This window comes from Canis lupus, chromosome 25 (genome assembly GCF_003254725.2).
Source record: "Canis lupus dingo isolate Sandy chromosome 25, ASM325472v2, whole genome shotgun sequence".
Lineage (NCBI taxonomy): Eukaryota > Metazoa > Chordata > Mammalia > Carnivora > Canidae > Canis > Canis lupus.
The window spans coordinates 28,756,776-28,778,153 of record NC_064267.1 but is presented as its reverse complement, the minus strand read 5'-3'; the positions used below and the strand labels follow the sequence as shown (position 1 = coordinate 28,778,153).

At 38.5% G+C, this 21,378-nt stretch overlaps 1 protein-coding gene across 3 annotated transcripts in view; it reads right to left on the bottom strand.

Moving 5' to 3' along the window:
• The window catches only part of INTS9 (integrator complex subunit 9), a 101,112-nt gene that overhangs the window by 31,331 nt on the left and 48,403 nt on the right, over positions 1-21,378 (bottom strand). For all 3 annotated transcript variants that reach the window (XM_025462950.3, XM_025462949.3, XM_025462952.3), the window contains 4 exons: positions 19,835-19,974; positions 17,745-17,831; positions 2,415-2,535; positions 1,505-1,639 (listed from right to left, as the gene is read on the bottom strand). In XM_025462950.3, coding sequence (XP_025318735.1) covers positions 1,505-1,639; positions 2,415-2,535; positions 17,745-17,831; positions 19,835-19,974 — 483 coding nt within the window. The remainder of the gene's footprint in view (positions 1-1,504; positions 1,640-2,414; positions 2,536-17,744; positions 17,832-19,834; positions 19,975-21,378) is intronic.

The following is a 21,378-nucleotide window of genomic DNA, read 5'->3' as shown; positions in this document are numbered from 1 at the left end:
AGATGACATTGATGGGTTTTTGATTTCAATAAGCGGGAAAGGCCCAGAATTCTGCTAGCTATAGGAAAAAAACAGCAACTTGTCCCCTCTAGACCTTGAGATGAAACTTGATTATAAAAGAAGGTATGAAGAAAGCCAGTACAAAGTGGCAGCTCAGATGCATCCTTTTGTTCTAGACCTATAACAGTCATTTCCCCCCTTCATATAAAAATAGGATATGGACTTCCTCAAGTTATCCAGGTATGTACCCATCCATCAGCTAACTAATCTTTTCTGCCCCTCCTTTTACAAGCATGGAAAGAATCAGGATACGAAATGAATGATAAGACCTAAAAAGGAATAAAGAATACATTTATAACAATGTTTATGTATTTAACTACTTGCCAAATAAGACTGTTAACAAATGGCCAACTTAAAATCTTCCAATAGTTGGGCAGCTCGGGTGGCTCAGCGGTTTAGCGCTGCCTTTGGCTCAGGGCGTGATCCTGGAGACCTGGGATTGAGTCCCGTGTCGGGCTCCCTGCATGGAGCCTGCTTCTCCCTCTGCCTGTGTCTCTGCCTCTATCTCTCTCTCTGTCTCATGAATAAATAAGTAAAATCTTAAAAAAACAAAACAAAAACCTTCCAATAGCTTCCCTCTACACGTTAAAATAAAACCCAAGAGTACCTGGGCGGCACAGTGGATTGGGTGTCTGACTATTGCTTTTGGCTCAGATCGTGAGATCAAGCTCCATGCTCAGCATGGAGTCTGCTTGAGTTTCTTTCTCCCTCCCTCTGCCTGCCAGCTCATGCTCTTTCTTTAAAATAAATAAATCTTTAAAAATAAAATAAAATCCGATCTAAATTTTTCATCATGGCCTACAAAGTTTCACATGACCTGGCTCTGCTCATCCCATGGATACCCCTGTTGACTATACTTGGCATGCTGCAATCACAACGGACCTCTCTGCTCTTCTGAACACAGATTTCATGAGCTGGGACTTTGCATATGGGTCACCATTGATTCCCTAACACCTACATAAGTGCTTGACACATAGTAGACCCTCAGTAAAGAAATAATTAACACTTGCTGAGTAAACGAGTAACCATTTCTGTTCCATATCAGGCTATCATTATTGGAAGTAGTAGAAAATCTCAAAATCCTAGAGATGAACCTAAAGGCAGCAGGATCTTCAGAGGAACTTGTAATCCTAAATATTGGGACATGAAGAATGTAACTCTCATGAAGAGTGTCTATAGAACATAAAGTTTCAGTTAAGCAAGATAAGTTCTAGAGATCTGCTATACAACACTGTACGTATGGTCAACAATAATGTATAGTATAAAATTATTAAGAGGATAGATCTCATGTTAAACATTCTTACCATAACAACAAAAATTAAAAAAAAAGATACATGTAGAAATCAAAATTAGAAAGATTTAAAAACTGATGATCCTCTAGATACATTATAAATTTGGGTTAAATAACTAAAAAGCTTAATTGTTAAAAGAGAATTAGAATTACCTGGGGATGTGTGGTAAGCAAGGAGGATCCGGATACATACGATACTTTCTCATAATGGGACTGGATAATCCAGTTGGAACTTCCAAGGGCATAGCCTGAGCTTAGCGGAGTCACCTGGACTGCACCAAAAAGCTCCTAGAGAAGAACCATAGTAAGGATGTGTGATGAGCTTTCAGCAGTGCAGTCACACTGGGTAAATCTTTGCAGGAAAAAAACCCAGAAATACCCTTCACTTACAGAAAATTTAAAGTAAAACAGACAGTATAAAATAAAGCAAAAAACCCAATGGAGACTATATGGTAGACCCAAAAAGCAATCCTATAGTCTTTACTTGCCCCCTCTCTTGAGTTTCAGTCTATCCACAGGTACCAGGCACCCAGGCCTTATTCATCAGAAGACAGAGATGACAGATTACCAGAAAGACTAAAGAGACAAATACTTTCCTTTTTTAGGTTAAGCATTCATCTTTTGGTCATTCTATATGGAGTGGCTCTCGGTACAAGTTAACAAAAATGGGAACCCTTAATATGAGATCAGAGTTCAAAAGTTATACTTGCCAAATTGCTTCTTGATCGGTTTTATGCTCTCTGGTTCCTGTTTCACTTGCCCCAAATCTATAACGTTGCACTCGCTGTTCTAAAGTGAATAGGATGAGATTTCTTTCTCCTGACTCATTACAAGCTGGTCAAGAGAACACTGACTAATGCTGGGGAATGTGAAGGTTAGGAAAGAACACTGATAATCTGGAGGATGAAGGATAATGACAGATGCTCTGACTTTTCACCTTGTACTAGAATAAGATTCTCAGTGACTGAAGAGCTACAGGAAGGGAACTATAAGATCCTCCAAAAGGGGAGCAATATGAATTGAAAGCATTCATGCCATCACTTAAAATCATATTAACACTCACAATTTTCTGAGAATATCCCACCAGCTGGATTTTGCTAAGGGCAGAGTTCACCTCTTGCATCGTATAGCATCTTCTCCAGGTTGATACTTCCACTGCATCCTTGAGTGGAGAAGGCAGCAGCCTATAAACGCATCACAATGCCAATTCTTTATGTTATCAAGGATTTCTTTCAAGTAATTTGCCCATTTCCTTTAAGTTGTCCAACTTACTGGCACAGAATTGTTTACAGGATTCCTTTATAATAATTTTTATTTCTGTAAGGCTGGTAGTACTGACCCTCTTTCACTTCTGATTCTAGTAGTTTGAGTCTTCTTCCTTTTTTTTTTTTTTTTTTTTTTTGGCCACTCTGGCTTAAGATTTGCTAGCTTTGTTGATCTTAAAAAAAAAAAAAAAAACTTTCCTCTATTTTTTTCCTATTTTTTATTTTGTTTAAACAGCATATAGCTGGATATTGTGTGTATGTGCGTTTTTAATCTAGTCTGGTCATCTCTGCCATATAAATTGCTTAATCCACTCACATTTACTACTGATATAGCTGGATTATGTTTACCAATTTATTTTGTTTTCTCTATGTCTCATGTCTGTTTTGTTCCTTTGTTCCTCCTTTATAATACCTTTTGGTACTAAGTGAATATTTTCTAATGCAGCCTTTTAATTTCCTTCATGGTTTTTCACTGTATTTTTTTGAGTTACTTCCTTTATGGCTGTTCTAGGGCTTATCATATGTATCTTAACATAGTGCATTTCTATAGGACATTTCAAATTCTCTTCCCTATTCATGAATGATAAATGAAATACACTTTGCTCATGGGCCTGCAAAGCTATAGAAAAGGACTGAGTGAAACACAGCTGAGGTGTGGCATAAAGGAGGAAAATAAACCACAATTTGTGACTTTTCAGATCAGCATCAGGAGTACCCCTTAAAACAAACAAACAAAACTTTCTCATTAGAAAAATACTATATCATTTGCTCTAACAAAATCAGGAATAGACCTGGGAGAGTGATTTCCCTGAAATACCACTGAACATAGTGAAGGGCTTTGCACACACAGGCACACACACACACACCTTCAAGACAAAGAGAATGAGAGAAGAGGCAAGAGCACTGGCATTTTAGAAAGTGGAAAGTATAAAGACAAATAATTAGCACACACAGGAAAGTTTAATTCAAATAATTTAAACTGCAGAACCCACAAAAAGCTCAGCAATCTGAAACAATAGATATGTCTGGAAGTAAGGTGGAAGGTGAGCCTAAAAACAAGGGGATTTGGTAAAAAAAAAAAAAAAAAAAAAGACAAAAACAAAAAACCCCGATAAATAGAAGCTTCCATGGCACAAAGACTTTTATAATCAGTTTTTTACTCTCCAACTCCTAAACATGAGCCAATAACCAAGGATCAGCATACATTTGAGGAAAATATCTAAAATGATAAAGGTCAAAACAAATGGAGGGAGGACAAGAGGAAATAAATTAGGCTGCTAGAATAAAATTTTAAAAAATACTATCATTATCCATAAAGAGATAGATAAGATATTATGTCTAAGAAATGAGAAGTGGCTTCTATTAAAAAAAGAGCATTAAGAGAATAAAAAAGCTCTTGGACATAAAATATGACAGCACACAATAAAAGCATGCCAATAAAACCTATCAAAATTTTAAAATTAGTTAAAAACATAAAAAAATTATAGAAGACACAAAAGAACTACATAAAAGAAAAACCAGAAAAGCTTCAAAAAAAGGTGATAGAACTTAATAAAGAATTAGAAATTTAAAACATTTTTTTCAGAAATGGAGACTGAAGTAACAGAATTACAAGACTGGATAAACACACAACAGGTAATGGCATAAGAAGAACATAGGAAGAAAAGATTAAATGCTAGAAAGAAATGAAAAGTTAAGAATTTGAAAGAAAGGCAGAAAATGAAGACAGGCAAAGAAGAAGCAACATACAGAGAACAGGAGTTCCTAACAGAAATCCAACCAAGGGAACAGAACAAATACTAAAAACTAATTGCTAAAATAAAAGAGGCTTGAAATTATACACTGAAAGAACTTTCACAGACCTGAAAATACCGACCCAGAAGAACTAACACCAGATATATTCTGAAAATATTTACACTATAAATAAACTTCTGGGAAGCTAGGCAAAGTGAGCAAGTGATTTACAAAGGAAAAAGTACAACACCAGAGTTTTAACAGCAATGCTATTTTACTTAAAGAAGTGAATAAAATATTTTAAGACATTCACAGAAAGAAAATGCAAGCCAAGGATTATACAATTAACAAAACTGACTTTCAAGGTTACAGAACACAGTAAACAATTATTAACCTGCAAGAACTTAAGGCATTTTATTCTCATGATCCCATCCTGAGATATCTTTTGAAGAATGACTTTTAGACAACCTAAATGACTATAGAAACATCAATACATCAGCTAGTAGTGAGTATTAAACACAGTTATGTAGAAGTAGGACCAAATGAAGATTAAAAGGGAGAGAGGATAGTATGTAATGCCTGTATGTTCTGATAATATAAATATAATAAAAGCATGAAAAAATAAGGGAAGGAAAATACATATTCCCTTTCTTCAAAAGATGACCTAGAAATAATGACCAATCCAGGAGTAATGAGCAACCACAATGGGAGCTTAAAATTCCATTTCCTGGGCAGCCCAGGAGGCTCAGCAGTATAGCGCCACCTTTCAGCCCAGGGTGTGATCCTGGAGTTCCGGGATCGAGTCCCACGTTGGGCTCCCTGTGTGGAGCCTGCTTCTCCCTCTGCCTATGTCTCTGCCTATCTCTCTTTCTCTCTCTCTCTCTCTCTCTCTCTCTCTCTCTCTCCTCTCTCTGTGTATTCTCATGAATAAATAAAATCTTAAAAAAAAAATCCATTTCCTACTAAAAGACTATAGAGTATTTTAGAGAAATGGGTGATACCAGATTTAGGGTAGGAATATACCAGTGCAGTCTTAAATATCCTGCTTAAGTATATAGCAAGGAAACAATCAAAGGGTCAAAGGTCACAATAAAAGGACACAGCAGACAGCATGAAGAGGCTCACTCTCCAAAATGGGATAATCTGAGCTGCAAAAAATGACAGTATTGCAATGGGTTGAAATCCACGACATATGTGTCAGAGTGGGTTGTAATTAGATTGGGGCACAGAGAGGATCTTTTGAGTTACTGGAAATATTCTATTTTAGACCTGGGTAGCAGTCATAAGGACGGTTGCTTTACAATAATTTATTAACTATATATATGTTTGGTTTTTTGTTTTATATTACAATAAAAAAAGTTACTTTAAAAAATAGAAAAGGGACACCTGGGTAGCTCAGAGGTTGAGTGTCTGTCTTCAGCTACGTCATGATCTTGGGGTCCTGGGATAGAGTCCCGCATTGGGTTCCCTGCAGGAACCCTCCTTCTCCCTCTGCCTCTGTCTCTGCCTTTCTGTGTGTCTCTCATGAATAAATAAATAAAATCTTTAAAAAAAAATAGAAAAATTTATGTAAAAATAAGAAATTATGACAGCAGAAATGAAAAACTCATGGATAGGCTGGGAGGTTAAAAGAATTTCTCAGGCAAAAGAGCAAACAAAAATAAAGAGATGGAAAAGAGGACAGAAAAAAAATCTGAGTTCCAGTCCAGAAGGTTTAACATCTAAGTAGTGAGAGTTCCAGAAAGAGGGAACACAAGACATGAGAAAGAAAATTTTAAAAATAAACAAAAAAATTTTTTTGGCCAAAATTGAAGTTGTCCATTTTTTAGACTGGGAGGTCAGCAAACATCGTTTGTAAAAAGCCACAGATATTTTAAGCTCTGTAGACCACAGTCTGTCACATCATTCAATTTAGCTGTGTAATGCCACAGGCAATATGTAAATGCATGAGTGTGGCTGTGTGCCAATAAAACTTTACTGCTAACAACTGTGGCAGGCCAGATTTGGCTCATTAAACAAGAGCTTAGCCACAGTTGGAACTTCTGTACTAGATGGTAAGGACCCACTAAGTACTCAGCACATGAATGAGAACTGTCCTTTATTAAGACACATCATCACAAATTTAAGGAACAAGATTCTTAAAGTTTCCACAGAGGAGTAAGTGGGATACATACCAAAGATCTAGACCCAGAATAGTACTGCCCTTTTCAATGGTATTTCTGGAAGCTAGAGAAAATTATATCAAATCTGGATTGCTATCATTGGAGGGTGAGGGTAGAACAAAGGCATTCTAGGCATGCAGGGTCTCAGAAAATTGACCTCCCATGCACTCTTCCTCAGAATGTGCCTGGCAAAATGAACACAGGAACAAGAAAAAGGCCCAGAAACAGCTTCCAACAGTAGAAAGAAGTGAAAATATCTTCAGGATAATGGTGAAGAAAATCCTAAACTGAGAGCCATGTAGCAAGCCTAAGAGCAGCTGGGATCAGACTAGAGAAAGAGAGGTGGCTTTGGGAGTGGATTTCCAAGAAGATAAAACAATACCACTAAGTTTGAACATACCGAGTGAGGAGAAACTTGTACAAATGGCAGACGGGTTGTAGATAAACTAGTAAGAAGTGCACAGGAAACTAAGCAAATAAGCATACAACAAGATCATTATTAACTCAAGGGAAAACAAAAAGTTGTGCAAGAAAGAAAAAAATAATCCTAACAATGTTATATAGCCAGTGAGTTGCATTTATACAGTCATAATTTTGTAAACACTGAATAGAAGTTTAGCTAATGTAGCGCATAGATCACATTGTTTCTATTCTATCTTTGTTTCTCCAGGACAAAATACTAATAATTCTTCTCTTTACTTTCTGTATAAACAGACACACGAAGATCTTATTTCACTTATCTGTCCTATGTACACTGGATTGCTTTAGGTTTTACAATATTTATTCAATCATTATTTAGCCCTGACTATGGCCATAGCACTGAAGTGTTATAAGGGATATAAGAGGAACAACATAGAGGCTTCTTCTCCTAAGAGCTTAAGTCTAGAAAATTTTTACAATGGTATAAGGCAATATAAAGAGATGTCAAAAGCCATGAGTCATCCCTGCCTGCAGACTTGCCTTCCCTCACAGAAGGGTCTAAATGACATATTAAAAATGCAAATCTTAACACACACACACACACACACACACACACACACACACACACCCTCCCCTCTTTCACTTTAATGGCTTTCCATTATATTCAGGATAAAATCCAAGGCTCTTAGTATGACTTTATAAGGCCCTTCTTTATCTGGGTCCTGCCTCAGCCTCTATTCTATATAATAAGCTATACACAGCCCTCTCGGTCCCAGGCTCCCTCCCTCAAGCCTGTAACCTACCTCACTGTCTTCAGATTTTGTGGGGACAACACTCCTTTAAAATCTAGACCACTTGTCCCTTTTTCTCAGGTCTTGTGACAGCGATCAAGACCAGGTGCACACCCTATGTACTCTTTGGAAACATAGCCCAAGTGTGTATCAGAGACAGGGAAGTGGTACAGAAGGTCCCTCTGGATGCAGCTACCGGTGTCAGTGGGGGTTGCTGCTACTGCTTCTCTTCTCCTTCCACATCCCTGTTGACTCTCTGCCAACCATTTGGAGGGAGGTTTCTCTCTGAGGCACATGATGGAAAAAAACAGGATTTACAGACTTGTCTGGATATAAATTCCAGTATTACCTCTTCACCTCAGTTTACTCATTTGTGAAATAAGGAGAGTAGCACCTTCTTTTAGAGTTGTTCTGTGAGGGATAAATGACATAATGTATGTGAGTGTCTGGCACAGAACAGATGCTGAATAAAGATGGGTTTCTAACAACCCCCCACGCTCCCTTATGCAGCCACCACAGCTCCAGGAGTATAGTTTCCCACAATATCATAGTAAACTTCAACCCAGGGTGATTTACTTCAATGAGCAGCAAGGACTCTGAACTTGAGTGGCCCAAGCACTACTCGACACAGTCTCAAGGAAAAACCTAAGCTATTCCCCTTCTTTAGCTCTTCTTTAAATGCCTTAGGATCAGGGAGCAACCATGGCTTGGGGCTCCTAGAACTGAACTGCATTAAAAATAAAGACTTATTTCGGGCTGGGTAGGAGCAGAGGGTTTCTTAACTTTATGCCAGAGCTGGAAAGCTATTACAAGAGTGGCCTAAGAGGGTGGGGAGGATCAATAACACCTGTAGGCCAACCACATCTTTCAACCTAGTTGAATTCGTCTTAAACTGCCCCCAGCTTTGCCAAGCTGCTGCAACTGAGTCACCTCTGTTAGAGGTTGAGCAAAAAGTCATACACAAAGCTAGGTTAGATACGTTTTCTTTTTAAAAATTTTTATTTAAATTCAATTTAGTTAACATACAGTGCATTAGGGGTAGAATTTAGTGATTCATCAGTTGCATGTAACACTCAGTGCTCATGATATCAAGGGCCTTCCTTAATGCCCATCCCCCAGTTACCTCTCCCTGTTCATCTCCCCTCCAACACCCTCAGTTTGTTTCATAGCATTCGGTATCTCTTATGCTTTGCCTCCCTATTTTCATTTTATTTTTCTGTCCCTTTCCCTACATTCATCTGTTTTATTTCTTTAATTCCTCATATGGTATAGGCCTTTCTCTGACTTATTTCACTTAGCATAAAATCCTCTAGTTCCATCTGTGTCATTGCAAGATTTTATTCTTTTTGATGGCCCAGTAATACGACATTGTATATATGAGACCTGCCTCCTTCCCATCCCTCGACAACTAGTACTGCCATTACTTACTTCCCTTGATGGCTCTTCCCAGCATACACTCCTCCCTTCCCATCTAGGACGATGTCCTAAATTAAGCAGATTAAAATCTGGAACAGTCTTTCTCCAAATGAAGGATTTGGCTAATGTTTCTATTCTCTGTTGGAGATTAAACAATCACATATTCAACCTCCAGAATAAGCCAGCAAATGCTCTGAGTCCTTGGTAAGGGAAAAATGGAAGATGGGAAATATTAACTACTTCTGTCTTCAACAGTCCAGAACCTACTTGAAGAGAAATTACTGGTGTGTTTCAGGTAGGAAAACAATTTCCTTAAGCAAAATAAAAGACTTGTGAATAATTCAGGTATATTTCAACTTGGATCTTTTCTCATTTTCCCTTCAGGGTAAATAGCCCAGAAACAATAAATTTAGGTTCTGGAGAAACTAAAGAAAGCATCTGTTTATAGAGAAACATTCATGATAATTTTTTTTAGATAATTTTTAATAACCAGTTTAGTATAGCACTGTTGGAGAGAACAGTGTTGTTAAATAAAACAACAAAAACAGTATGTTTTTATTCCAATATATCATACTACTCACACAGTAGTATGTTTTCACATTTTCATATCCTCAGCACTGAGCAATGCCCAACACAAACACTCCAAAGACAAAACATCTGTTCATTTGTTGCCCCAGGAAAGGTAGGAACCATTGAGTCAATTAACAAGTTCTATCTGAAGTGCAACGTTAGTTTGGCTTAGAGGTGAGCCAGAGGAGGAGAGCTATGCAGGTCCCAATGACTCTGGTCTAAAATATGACCAATTAGGTTTAGGGTTTTGTAGCTAGCATGGTCCCTAAGGATCCCTCACTTCCATATTCACCCCTTTGTGTAGTCCAATCCCTTGAGGGTGGGTGGACATAGGATTTGCTTCTAGTGAAGAGCATATGACAAAAGTGAAAGGATGTCACTTCCAAGATTAGTTCACTAAAGACTGTGACTTCCATCTTGCTTATTCTGACAAAACTGCTTTGAGATGCTCTATGGAGAGGTACACACATAAGGGCCTAAGAGAGCCCTCAGTCCATCACCCCTGAGGAATTGAACCCTACCATTACCCCTGTGAGTGAATCCTTTCCAAGAGGAGCTAGAGATAGCTGCAGCCCTTACAGGAGACTCAGAACAGAAAACCCAGTGTTTTTAATAACTTAAGACTTTTCTGGCCCGAGTTCTAGTACAGAAGCCGTGTTTAAATACCTTAACTAAGTCTGGGCTTTCCTGAGGTCTCCTCGATGACATTTCTATAAACTCTAATTGTAGAACTTCTGTAGAATGGTGTTCTTCATATCCAATTTAACTGGGATTTTTGCCTATTTTTGTTGCAATATTGAGCAATTTACTTAACCTTTTCTTCTCATCATATTTCTAAACTGAGGGTAAAATACTTCCTTCAAAGATCATTGTGAGGACTACAGTAAATAAGTGGTTATATGTGTGTGTGCATGTGTGTAATTATTACATATAGGATAAATATGAAATTTGCTTTATGCTTTATGAAATTTGACTTTTCTGAAAAGTTTTATTTATTTTAGAGAGAAAGAAGGAAAGGGAGAAAGAAAGAGACACAGAGAGAGAGAGAGAGAGAGAGAGAGAACGTGAGCAGGGGGAAGGGCAGGACGGGAAGAGAAGCAGACTCTGTGCTGACTGCAGAACCCAACATGGGGCTTGAGCCCAGGACCCTGAGATCATGACCTGACCTGAAATCAAGAATCGCCACTTATTCAACTGACCTACCCAGGTGCCACTGAAATTTAGCTTTTTTATGAAATTCAGGGACTTTAATATCCTCCCTCACCCTTATGCTTAAATTCTTTGGGTATCTTACTCTAGCAACTTATACTGACCATACTACTTTCAGATTTAAAACTAATTATTTTGTCATTTCTCTAGTTGGAAATATCCAGGTTTCCTTTTTCATATAGGCTTGGTAGACAAAATTTTCACAATTTTGGTGAATTTTCTATCAGCTACAGAAAAGATTTAAACTAGGAATTAGTCAAATATACTGTTAGCTTTTTCAAAAGACCAAAGTTTCCATATTCTTTTGTATAATGTTAAGTTCCAATTCTTTTTTCTCTTTCCTGGCATGCACTGGCTGATTTTAACCAATCCAGTCACCTTTCAGTTGTGCCGTGTTGCCATGTTTTTGCCCGTACCCTTCCCTATCTTAGGATCCTCTCTTCCCTCTTGGATACCCTACTTAATCTGCAAGCCCAAGCTAAGTCTTGCCACTTAGTACATAATCTTTGCTTGATAAGCTCCTTGGGTACAAGGACTATGTCTTAAACTTTCTTGGGCATTTTCCTGCAAACTTATCATAATGTCAGGCATTTGGCAGTTAATCAACAAATAAGTCATCTGAATTCCATATTTATACCCCAAAATTCCTTTTGCTAACACTCTTTTCTTATTCCTTTGAGATATTTAGTCACTTTGTCACTACTTTCATCTCCTATCATTCTGCCTAACCTAGCTCTCCCTAAAGTTCTGCTTCTGCTTACTTGAGGCCATAATTATAGAGAGGCATTTATAGAGCCATTTGAAGCCATTAAGATTATTGGCTGATTCAGGATAAGTTGGATAAGGAAACCCAGTGGGAACTAGTTCTATTTTTTTTCTGGCTTTCTAATTTATCAAAGTCAAATTCTCAGAGTCTAAATGTTTAATAAGTACTTTCTAAAAGATTTCATTGTTTTGTTTTTTCTTATCAGACTAGAGTGCTTAATAAACTTCCCCCCCAGTGCTCTGACATCATGCCAGAGCTCTGCTGTCTCTTCTTCCATCCTACCAGCAACCAACAAGCAGAAAAGACCATGTGTTTGTGTTAAAGAGTAAGACCTTAAGTCCACAGGGACCACTTAAAAATTTATAGATAAAACACTGGTTGGGTTTTTCTAAGTGTGTGATGAATGAAGGAATCTGCAAAATGAATATAAGAGCAGAATACAAAGAATGTAAGAAGCAGATAAATCTTTTTCCTTTCATTATAGCAAAGTGTGCTTTATTAATATACATGGGGGTGGGGTGGACTGGAAATGTGTTAGCAGAGTGATGACCTTTATGGAGTTTACCAAAGTGGAGCCTGATAATCAAGCATTTCTCAATACTAACCTGAAAATACACAATCCCTGATTTTTGTTTTAGGTCAATTTATCTCTAAAAAGGACAAAAGCAATTGCTTAGGCTACCAAAGCACAATAGAAACAATTCTCCAGAGTACCTAAACTGCTTCTGCTTTGATTCCATTCTTATCAAGAAAACTCTTATCTATAACTTAATCTCTTAAGTGGACTTGCTGACCAGACCAGTGTCCTATAGAGATGAACCTTTTTAGTTCTGGAGCCAGGCAGATGTCTCAGTATAAAGTAATTAAATGGGATTTTTGTTTGTCAGTCAATATCCTGCGAGTTTAGTTAGCCTGAATCAGTCCTTCAGAGGCTAATCAACTCTGAGTGAAATGAAATGATTAAGTTTCTGGAACTGCAAAGCTCAAGGACAAGCGGTGATGACTTCATCAAAGTACTGCCATTCTATGAATGCTGGCTGAAGGAGCCTCTCCCTTCCACATTTTTAAAAATTGTAACCTAAGTGAACTCAGAGATATTTTAATTCAATTCCCCTGTTTTACAAAAAAGGAGATTGAGTTCCAGTATCTGGATGACAATGCTAACAGCAGGCGAGAGTGAGATTAGAAAAAATGGTTTTCCTTCTCTTATACTACCTTGCTTTCATCAGAAAGGTGGCATCTAAAGATAAATTAGGCTGTGGAAGGCAGATGTGTGCTGATTACTGAAAAGGGGTTATGTGAGTCAAGTGTATCATTAAAGGAGAAACGGATGCTGGTGTTTATGGAGCACCTACTATGTGTCTGGTGCTGTTTTAAGGAGTCTCATGCTAATTTAGTCCTCACAGCAATTCTGCAGAGTTGCTGATATTCTTATTTTATAAATGAGGAAAGAGAGCCTAGAAGAAACAGATTGTTACAGCGCTACAGCTACTAAGAAGCAGATATGAAATTTAAACACTGGTCTGTTTGATCTCCAAGCCCATAGCTTTAATTTTTTCCCTACCATATAGTTAGACCTGATAAATTCCTCTATAAATGCCCACGGAGCATCAGAGCAGAGGGACTTCAACTATGTCTTTTTTTATGTCTTCTATAAGGTATGAACCCACGTTTTAGGCTCTGACTACTGGAAACTGCCGCAACATTTCAGCCAAGAATGTATCAGTGCATATTTCCTTAATGCTGGCAAAAGGGTTACGACAATATCCTGTTTTTATCCTTAATTGTAACTGTAGATTTCTAATCTTATACAGAAAAATCCTACTTGCTGTTTTAGTTTCTTAAGTGGAACATTCCGCTTTAAACTGACCTATTATAAACCCTAAACTTTAAAGTGGGTATGAGAAAGTCAGAAACTCAAAAATTACATTGCAAAGGGAGCTTCCCTTTCCTACCCATCAAAATCTCTTTTTCAAGAAGCGTAAACTGCAGCATCAAAATGAAGAAGAAAGATGACTAACTTCTAAATAAATCTCAAGGAGCAGTGTTGACTGAGGCAGGGAATCAGACAGCTGCCAAAAGCAAGAGTAATAGCTTCTTTGGGTTTACATACTAATACTAAATCAAATGCTAACTCAAACTAACTTCAAATGATTTAAGAGAATTTGTCAGATCCCTCTGACCAATGAGTCTGAAAGATTTTAATTTATTATTTTCTTTAGTTCATGGTCTTATTAAATAACAATCTACTAAAATGCATCAATTCTAGGCACTTAACCAAGAGACAGCCTGTGTAAAGTTTAAGTCAAAAACTGGGGGCTTGAGTCTCAAATCCAATTCAGAGGTGTTTTGCTTGGATCATACAGGATTTTATTTTAATGTGTGAGCCAACATTTTAAAAAGATGAAAAAAAAATCACATTAAAAACATCCAGATTTTGAGTTTCTCTTAAAAAAAGAAGAGAAAAGGAAGATTTGGCAGCAATGGGCTCACGTTTCCATATGGCCACGATCTGCTGAAGCTGTGTGTCAGCTGCCCCTTTAGATGGGTGTGGTCGCTGGTCCACAGTTACCCAAAGTCCACCTCACTCCTGTATTTACCTTCCCCATCCCCAGGAGACACCGGAGTTTGTGCTTCCTACCTGAGAACCCCTCTTGGATAAACTAAGTACAGGCATTAAAGAGGGAAAAAAAAGGGGGGGGGGATGAAAAAATAAGACAGAGCTCATATCACTTGGGAAAAATGTCAATGTAATAGCAAAAAACAGTGTTTCTCAATTTAGTTTTGCCACAGTACTTTGGGACACTAGATAGAAACTGGCTTGAGACAGAGAGAAATTTTAAAATGATGTAAATCCTTTGGCATAAATGTTATTCAAATGAAGCACTTTTAGTATTCTGGCCCAAGGTTAAATTCTAGGTGAATATTTCAAAAGAACTCTTTTTGTCTGATGTCAATTGCAAAACAGCTCTTCAACTTCCTCTACCACTTGTAATATTCATGCTGAGTTTATCCAGGAGAAAAAGAGGACATAGCTTGCTTGGTTTGTTTCTCTACCACCACAGCATACCCTTTCCAATAATTAGACTCCTCTCTTTCTCTATCAGTAACGGTGGCTCATCTTGTGCTTCAAGAGCCAAAACAAAATACCTGACCAGAACCAGAAATATGGTTATGATACATCAAATAAGCAAAGAAGGTCTTCTCCAATAGTGCAAGTTATTCTCCTTGCTTCTCTACCAAGTTGGCTTTTAACAGTTTCAGATTTTTGCCCACCAGGTGGCGAGATAGCAAGTTCAAGGTTTTATCTTTCAAAAAGCACCCCCCCCTTTTTTAAAGCACCCTTTTTTAAAAGGGAGATTTCCTCAGCATCTTAGGAAATAAGTTTCAGGCTCCCCCCTGCCACCCCATCCTCCTAGCCCTCTGCTCCTCCAAGTTCTTTTTTTTTTTTTTTTTAAGATTTTATTTTTTATCATGAGACACAGAAAGAAAGAGGCAAAGGCACAGGCAGAGGGAGAAGCAGGTTCCAGGTCCCAGGACCCCAGGATCACGCCCTGAACCAAAGGCAGACACTCAACCACTGAGCCACACAGGTGCCCTACTCCTTCAAGTTCAATTCAATTCTCCCTAATAAACGGTGGCACTTCTTTTGTAAGCCAGTTATCTTGTTGTATTTTACAAAGAATGGGAGGCAAAGGAAAACTGCCAAGGACTCTGCCCAAGGTCATAGAAGAAAAGGCAAAATAAGGATGTTGGACTTCCTAAGACTTGGCCCAGAGTTTGGAAGCCAGGAAACAGTGACCTTTGAACATCACCTCTAGTGTGCCAAAATTATTTGTGGCAAAATATCATAAAGGGTATAAATTTAAAAGGAGGAAGTAAGGGAAGCCAAGGTGTACGTGTTCCACATAGAAAACAAAGTCCTAAAATTTCTAAGGAGGGAAAGGTAGACAACTATGTCTGATGTGGTCCAGTGGGCTCTGGGAGAGAGAAAGAAAAAGGGAACGAGGGGGGCACCCAGGTGGCTCAGTCAATTAAGCATCTGCTTTTGGCTCAGGTCATGATCCTGGAGTCCCAGGATCAAGCCCCACATCTGGCTCCCTGCTCAGTGGGGAGTCTGCTTCTCCCTCTGTCCCTCACCCTCCATTTCCTGCTTTCTCTCTCTGTAATAAATAAAATATTCCAAAAAAAATTAAAAAGAAAAGGGTTAGGAGGGATAGCAATGGGCAGGAGGAAAAGCAGCTGAAAATAAGAATGCAAAATGAGAAGGGGAAGGGACCTTGTTATAAGCAGGTACACAGCCAGATCAAGGAAGTCATTTACATACAAACACAAGACTCAGACGTGTGTGTGTGTGTGTGTGTGTGTGTGTGTGTGTGTGTGTGTCCAGAAAACATTTCCTTCCATGAAGACATACGGACACCATATCCCTGATCAAGGAGAGAGAGACACAAAGAAGATCCATAAAACAGAAGAGAAAATGTGCAGTTACACATACCTCTCCCTTCCCTCTCATGAGGGGGCTCACATGCACTCCAGAAGAGACATGTATACCCAAGAGGGAGCCCAGCACAATGGTTAAAAGCACACACTCTGCATTTGAGTTCAAATCCTACAGCCTAGTTGGCTGACCTTGAGCAAGTTGCTTAACCTGTCTGTGGTGGTTTTCTCTTCTGTAAAATGATGTTAAAGAATTAAATGAATTAAGTAAAACATTGAGAATAGTGTCTGGCACACACCAAGTGCTATGTAAGTTAAATAAAACAGCACATACACAAAGGAATGCACAGAGGACACTTATGCTCAAACTCTGAAAGAGTTATAGTATAAAAACAAAGCATATTCTCTCAGCTACATACACAAAATCTTTTTAAAAAAGGATTTATTTATTATTTGAGAGATAGCGAGAGAGAGAGAGAGAGAGAGAGAGAGAGAGAGAGAATGCACATGTGCACATGCGCAAGAGGGAGGAGCACAGGAGAGAATCTTAAGCAACTCCCTGCTGAGCATGGAGCCTGACTGGGGCATGCTGAGATCATGATCTAAGCTGAAATCAAGAGTAGGAGGCTTAACCAACTGAGCCATTCAGGTGCTCCTGCATATACATGTTCTTATAGAAGGAATATTCACAAAAACCAAGACATTCCAAGTTTTGATAATTAGAGAGCTAACAAATCACTGACCTAGAAGGAAAAAGAACTCAGTAGCATGGTGGCTGGAAGAGCGTGGACTTGGATAGGCATTAATGGAACACTCATTACCTAGAAAGCTAACGACACATTTTTGTCTGACAGTCCTAGCCATGGTCTTCTGCTCTTGTCTCTGCGCCCCCATTCATCCTCCACGCTGCTTGCAGAGTTACTTTCCCCGTAAACAAATATGTGATCACATCATTCTCCTCCTTATAAACCTCTACCAAGGGACTTCCTACTCTCTGTAATATACAACTCTACACATCAGATTCGTCATTATCTTGTTCCAACGTACCTCTCTAGTTTCAACTCTCACCTCTCCTCTCTGCTTTCCTAATCTAATTCATCCTAAACTTCTCACTAGTTCCCAAATATACTATATCTCATCATGCTGTATCTGGATGCACTTCCTGATCTTTTCTATCAGGAAGAGTCCTTTTCGTCCTCCAAGATCCACCTTCATTGTCTTTTCCTAAGGAATGTCCTCCTCAGCTTCCCTACTCAGAAATTCTTCATTTTCTGAGCGCATATAATACTGTAACAGGCACCTCTTACAATACATGCCATCTAAGACTATAATTTACCCATTAATGGTCTGATTTCCCATCAACCCCTGAGTACCTCAAAGACAGTGCCAATTGTTTCACTAGTTTTTAAAAATTCTCAGACCCAGCACAATACCTCAAACATGGCACAGTTGCCTCTCATAATATGCTGGTTGAATCAAACATAGCTCTCCCCTAAAATAGGGAAAAGTGAACCTCTGGTGCTAATAGTATCAATGTGAAAGCATAACATGAGAGAACAAATGAGACCGTTTTGCAAAGCCTAAGGGTTGACTGTCAAGGGAAATAGGCCTACTGCTCACCGCTGAATATCCTTGTTCTTCCACAAGGAGGCAGACTGAGCCTTGGGCACTCTTTCGATGAAATTCACCAGCTCTTCCATGAGAAGCCTGAGTTTAAAGAAAAAAGTGGTGAACAGTCATAAAAGAATGAGAAAAACATACACTCTACATTGTAGCCAAGACAAATGGGCTTGTCTGCCTTTCCCCGCTGCCTCAATCATCTTTCTCTCTGTTGCATATAAACTTGGATACTGTTATACATAAAACTGAACAAAACCCCAACCATCTCATTAAACTTCCACGTTAAACATTTAGAACATAAATGAGTTAATTCAACTTTAAAACAAGCCTGGCATGTATCTTATCTTTGAACACTGAAATATACAAGCCTGTGATTGAAATCCTACTCTTAAGACCTGTGCCATTAGAGAAATAAAAATACTAAGGGAGAAAAAGTCATGTGACGGTGAACTACCTGATTTTTGTGGCAGCATGGGTAGGTAGGGCTGTTTTTTTATGGCAATGTTACATGGACATTTTAAACTGGAAAATGCATTTTAGGAATTTACAAAATTCCAGGTGGAAGAATACTCTAAGGATTCATACTAAAAGCCTAACTCAAAGACCTGCCAAAGGACCAGCTCTTTGTGCAGATCACAAGATGGACTCTAATGGAATCACAACTGAGGCAACCTAAGAAATGCTTCACTTGAGAGGATCAATGATGCATGTGCTCTGAGGAATACATGGCACAGAGAACTGTTAGAATCCTGGATGGCCAGAAGATGACCAAAAACCAAGAAACAGATTTTCAACATCTTGAATCCCCTTTCAGAATCCAGTATAGATGATCCATATTAACTTAAATCTTCTCCCAATCAACATATAGCTATAGCAAGCCATCAATTTACGAGCATTTGAATGTTGAATAACTTCATTTCATTTCCACTGATTTATTTATTCCTAATCCCATCTCCTCCTTTCATCTTGAGAGAGCAGCATTAGTTCCAGCACTCAAAGATCTGGGACCTAGGCGCCTTATCGTTCTGACTGTAGCTCTATGAAGAACAGTCTGGTGTGTCCTTCCTCATGCTTTAACTTTTTCAGACTAGAGTCTAATGTTTTCAGCTTATCCTCATTGCAACTGATCCATCTCTTGTGTTTTACTTCCCTATAATGTCTCTTCCTCAGATCCCTATGTTTCTCTGTACACATTACATGTTCTTTAATGTGAGCTGACACAAAAATGAGGACATATTTTGTTTCACCTACGGTAATTCCATCTTGTTATACTTCTGCAAGACATGAGAACCCAAAGCTAAGAGTCCATATCAACATCTTGATCTCATATTTTGAGTCTTGATAGCTTCACCTGACACCATTCTTGTTAGTTTGCTTCAACTCTTTTTTTCTGGGGTAGGTGATTTTCTTCACATAACTTATCTCACTGAATGATGTTATGGGTACTTGAAGCAAATACCTGTGTCATGAAAGCTTGGGGGAATGCAGAGAGAGAAATGGCAGAGCATTCTCAGAGTCAAAGGAAGTTTTACTCCTTAGAGTTCTGAGTTGCACTCTGTCAAAAGTACAGTCAACTTAACTGTCTAAAAAAAAAAAAAAAAAAACTTAACTGTCTAATTACTTATCCTATTTTCTACAAGCTGTCTCCATTTATAGTCTGCATTAAATCATAAAGGGGGAAAATTCTGAAAACAAAGTAATAAAATTTCTTCTTTTCTTAAATGTGCTACGCTCCTTTCTCCTGAAGCTCTTTGCATCGCAACTCTGTGGTGTCTTAACTCAAACGTTACCTCCCCTAATTAGTATCATCTGCACAGAGGATCTGTCTTGGTGAACACCTTCCTCTAGTCTTTGTTTCAAAAACAGAAAAAAAAAAAAAAAAAAAAAAAAAAAAGACTAAGACAACTCACTGCATTAATCTCCAGGCAATTTCAACGAATACTTGTTTTATTTAGAGAGTTGTCTATTCATGCCAATTCTTTGGGTTAGCTGCTCAGAAGGAGACACCAATCCCTCCTGGCACAACACTCCATTACACAGTCACCACAGAAAGGAGTACTTTCTCTTAGGATACGGATATACACTCTCACCTGCCAATCTGAACGGTGGGTTCTGTGGCATACACTGTGCCTGTGAAACCGGTGTGCTCAGTGATGTAGGGCAGTGCCATCATGCAGTGGTAGTTAGAGATGAGGATCACATCTACTGTAGACAGATCTATTAGCTCGGTCTGAAAAGAAAGGGGAGGGAATGATACATATCTGTTCAGGGCACATAGATCAACGTGATGTGACTGAAAAATGATGCTGTCAGAATGCAGAGAAGTCGTTTTTGTACTACAGAATAATGATGCCTTTCCTGCAACACTTCTATTCTCTCATTTTAGGATATTTCCTAATACTGACATTAAGTAGCATGACAGGATGGCTAAGAACGAGAATGCAGCCAGTGCACCAGCAGCACTCTGATTTTACTAAAATAGAGTTCTGAGTTTGACATATGAGGGTAAATGACAACAGAACACTTCAGCAGCTGCTGCCTGGCAAATGCAACCAGTTACCATGAAGCAGAGAGAGCACAACAGAAGCTGTGAGGGGAACCAGAATATAATGCACCACGGCTACTGGTTTATTGGCAACAGAGAGAGCAGCATGCAGAGGAAATGCATGCAAGTCAAATGCAGGAGTAAACATTTTTTTTTTTTTTAAGGTAACTTTTGAACAGTGCTGGATGTAGAACAACAAAAAAAATTTAGTGGCAGAATCACAAAAGGAAATTATACTCTCATATTCTGCCCTAGGCTTAAACTCAAATCTACCTTTTACTCCATTGTTAGGGTCACGTGAAAGAGGAAAATGCCACTGTTTAGTAAATTTTATGAAAACCTTTTTAGTAGAAGGAACTGTTTTTCCCATATATTTAAGTCCTACCTGTCTTTTAAGGCTCAATTCTCTTCTTCCATTAAGCCTTCCTGATTTGCCCAGATAAAACAAACATTTCTTCCTCAGAACTGCCAAGACACTTTATGGATGTCCCTCTTATGACAGTTAGCATTCTGCCCAACAGCTCCTCAAAGTACCACTTGGACAGTATTAAATGTCTCTGAGGTTAAGAATCTTGTGTGACTCATCTCTGTCCCCTCCCAGTGGTGGTAGCCAGTGCAAAGCAAGCCTTGGTGCACTGTCTTTGGAGGAATGCAACATTATGACTAGCACCTTCCATAGGAAAAAGTGAGTTGCTATGGTTCAGAGACATCATCTTAGTCACTAAAGTTCCCTCTAGAAACTATATGAAGCACTAAGGGCAATATGGGGTAAGTCAAGGAAGTGTTTTAGTTAGGAGAATGGGTTATTGAACTAATATGTCTCCCACAGAGAAAAAGTAACAAAGATGTTCATGACATCTTTGCAAATAATAGAGATGATGCGCCATTTTGGCTGTCGGTATTTTCTAGTTGAATGATTTTACATGCAAAATAAGTTAATTTAAAAAAGCCACCAAGACATAATCAGCTCCTGAAGACAGCATGTAGATTAGAGGTCAGAAGCTACCCATTGCTAGGGCAATGGCAATCTGTGTGAATAAAATGCCTAATGATAGCTATAGTTAATTTATACCACCCTTAACTCTATGT